Below are 3,260 nucleotides of genomic sequence, written 5' to 3'. Positions count from 1 at the left end.
TAATATTTTCAGAAAAAAAATTAAAATTCAAGATAAAAAAAGAAATAAAACATAATAAAAAAAATTGGAAACAAAAAGAAAGTAAATTAATAAGTAAAAATAATGTATGTACAGTTAAAAACTCTATAAATTAATAATGTTAGGACCGGAGAAATTTATTAATTTAGAGAGTTATTAATTTATCGATAAATTAATAATTATTAATTTAAAGATTTTTTAATCGATTCCGTATAAACTAAGTAATTATATTGTACATACGAAGCAAAAGAGCAAATTAGTCTATGTCTCTTAGAATTACGTTGCAGCGAACGTTGGGACTCAATAGTTGTACTATATTCTTACTTGGTGGCAATGACTCTAAATACACTTAAACTTTAAAGGAAAATAGACAACTAATGAATCATATTTCAATAAAGTGTAATATATTTTTTTAATTTTTATAATTATTAATTTATGACTTTCTTGGGACCAAAAATTATAAAAAAAATCTCCCAAAAAATTATTATCTTATTATTTTATCGAATTTTTTAATATTTTACATTAACCCAAATCAAAACCGAACAAATTTATTATTTTAAAAATTTATTAATTTATCAAATATTAATTTAAAAAATTTCTACTATATAAACAAAGTAAATTCATTGAACAACTGTAAAAAAAAAAAATCATTGAACAAACTGAAAAAAGAAAGACCAATGATGTGTCAAAAGGAGCAGTGACCAGTGTAAAAAAAAAGTGACCGAAGAAGAATAATCATATCACAGCTCGGCTCCTCCTTTTTCAGTATTTTCTCTCTTTCTCTCAAACCGCTTATTGAGCCAAAAAACATGAGTGACGAAGCGAAGAGAAGCATAAGCGGAGGAGGTGTTTTGGTGACAAAATCCAATGTCGGAGCATCTGATGACCGGAAACAGTCGTCAGCATCGGCGACAGTTCTCACCATCAAGAAGGCTATCATCAAGAGCGCGGACATGAAAACCTACATGCAACACGAGGCTATTGATATCGCCATCAAGGCTAGTCCTCATCTGTCTCTACAAACTTCATTCCGCTTCACCTAATTCTTCTTTTAATTTTGGAATAATATTATTCGATCTATGTTTGATTTAGGCATTTGAGAAGCACGCTGTAGAGAAGGATGTAGCAGAGTATGTTAAGAAGGAGTTCGATAAGAAGTATGGAGCTACTTGGCATTGTATCGTCGGTCGAAATTTCGGTAACATTTCGTTGCCTCATTCCTGTACCTTAACTCATTTCATTGAAATTTTTAATAGATCCAGTCAGGCTTTAATAACCAAACTTCATGCTGTTAAACGTGTTTGATATATTCAATTTTCATCTCTTTTTTTTTTTTAGATTGGGTATAGTTCACTTCAATTGCAATATGGCATTATAGATTATAGTTGATGTGATCTCGAATCATCTGCGTAGCTGCTGCCTGTTGCAGTAGATTACTGCCAGTTGATACCTGCCTAATGATATTTAATTTGCCATCCTGTTTCTGGTTGTGTTAGTGTTCTTCCGAAATTGAGGGTTATTTTTTGAGTGAAACCATTAGTGTTCCAATGTTTATATATCTTGTCTGACATGTAGTCTTATACCTCCAAAATTGATAGTCTAGAGAATCTAATTGTTGTGAGGAGCTGGCTCTGGCATTTTGTAGCATACTCATCTTGGTTCGTCTTCATTGATTCCTCCAGTTACTTGTTGCAGTAATGTATTTCAACAACAGCTGAGAATTCACCATAAAATAGAATGGTTTGGCTCAACTTCCATTTAGTAGTGCATGTATGGACTTGAAGGTTTATAGGCTGGCAAATGCTATTTGTCCCATGTGAGATATTGGCCGATCACCGGCTGTCATGTCACGTCAATTGCACAAATCCCTAGGTTAGAGGTTGATTTTAATGACATGGCAGAGTATGAGTGGCTCATATCGGGACAATAGGAATACTCGTTTTGGAAATGATAGAAGTGGTTTGATTCATGTAGACCATGGCATTTAAGTTTAAGCTTCCTCCTTGCAGCATCTTTGATGTATTGGGTACTGCCCCTTGAACTTCTATCATTATCTAAAACATTGATGAGTTTGTGTGACTACAGGTGTAAAACACTCTGACGGCCTTTTTTGTCTTGGGAAACATCTTCGAAACTATTGTTGTCTTAAGTTATGCAAGTTCCATTTCCTGCATTTTAACCACATATACTACGATTCTAATATCTTGTGCAGTACATTTAATTTCCTCAAACACTTGATATTTCATTAGCATGGAATACGGTCTTTTTGTCCTGAATGGCTATTTAGAATTTGTGAAGTTCACAGACCGTACAAAGCCTCTATTTGGGGCAACGATTTAGATATTTTCTGCTGATTGAATTATCTTACGATAACCATTTCCAAGTATTGACTGCTCCCCATGAACTACATTTTTACTCACAGTAAATAGTTATTTATTTTATTTTTCACAAAAAGCCTGGTTCTCGTGGGAAAATACAACTTAGCCTTTTATTTCTTGGCTTTTGTTGTTGTTGAAAAGAAACCAATAAATCAAGTTTCTTTAACAGTTTCTCTTTTGGGTTGTTTTGTGCAGGTTCATATGTGACTCACGAGACTAATCACTTTGTTTACTTCTACTTGGACCAGAAAGCTATTTTGCTATTCAAATCTGGATGAGGTTTGACATGTATAAGCATGTGGGTTTATGCTATAATTAGCAACTTGTATGTACGGATTAAATCTTGAACCATGGATGACTGAATTATGCTATAGCCCAAAAAACGATTATGCCTAAGTTGTATATGTCTGCTGTCGGATGAAACTTTTGCCTAAAAATCCTTTTCGTCGGCAAGTCTTGAGTAAAACTCAGCTACTCTTCACTATCTAGTTTACTTATTTGGATTATCTACATAGTCAGATAACTTCTGATTGTTGAGATGGTCTCGGAAAAGTTGGATCATTTTGGGATATTAATGAAGCTTAAAGTGGTGAACCGAAAGCTTTCAACACGATATGGTTGCTTTCTTGGGGAATCCTATACCTGTTAAATTTTGTAGATTTAACTCATTTTCCAAGATAAGCTTTCGTTGGGATAGGGTAAGTTGGTTATCGGCAAGTCTCATGAACTTGCACCAATCATACATTTCAAATCTTGTAGCAAAACAGCAAGTACCGTAAACTTACACTATTGTGGAATTCAACTTCTCAAGAGATACGACAATTACATGGTGATTTCATCTCTTGTAGAAGTATGACGAGTTTC

General features: G+C 33.5%; 1 protein-coding gene across 1 annotated transcript; it reads left to right on the top strand.

The window, feature by feature from the left end:
* Nucleotides 1-827: 827 nt before the first annotated feature.
* LOC139881521 (uncharacterized) lies at nt 828-2,674 on the top strand. Its single transcript, XM_071865979.1, has 3 exons — nt 828-1,016; nt 1,111-1,216; nt 2,592-2,674. The coding sequence occupies exons 1-3, from the start codon at nt 828-830 to the stop codon at nt 2,672-2,674; spliced, it is 378 nt and encodes a 125-aa protein (XP_071722080.1).
* Nucleotides 2,675-3,260: the final 586 nt, after the last annotated feature.

This window comes from Rutidosis leptorrhynchoides, unplaced genomic scaffold, assembly GCF_046630445.1.
Source record: "Rutidosis leptorrhynchoides isolate AG116_Rl617_1_P2 unplaced genomic scaffold, CSIRO_AGI_Rlap_v1 contig168, whole genome shotgun sequence".
In the NCBI taxonomy this organism is placed as follows: domain Eukaryota; kingdom Viridiplantae; phylum Streptophyta; class Magnoliopsida; order Asterales; family Asteraceae; genus Rutidosis; species Rutidosis leptorrhynchoides.
The sequence above is the reverse complement of the archived record's forward strand: the minus strand, read 5'-3'. Positions and strand labels throughout refer to the sequence as shown.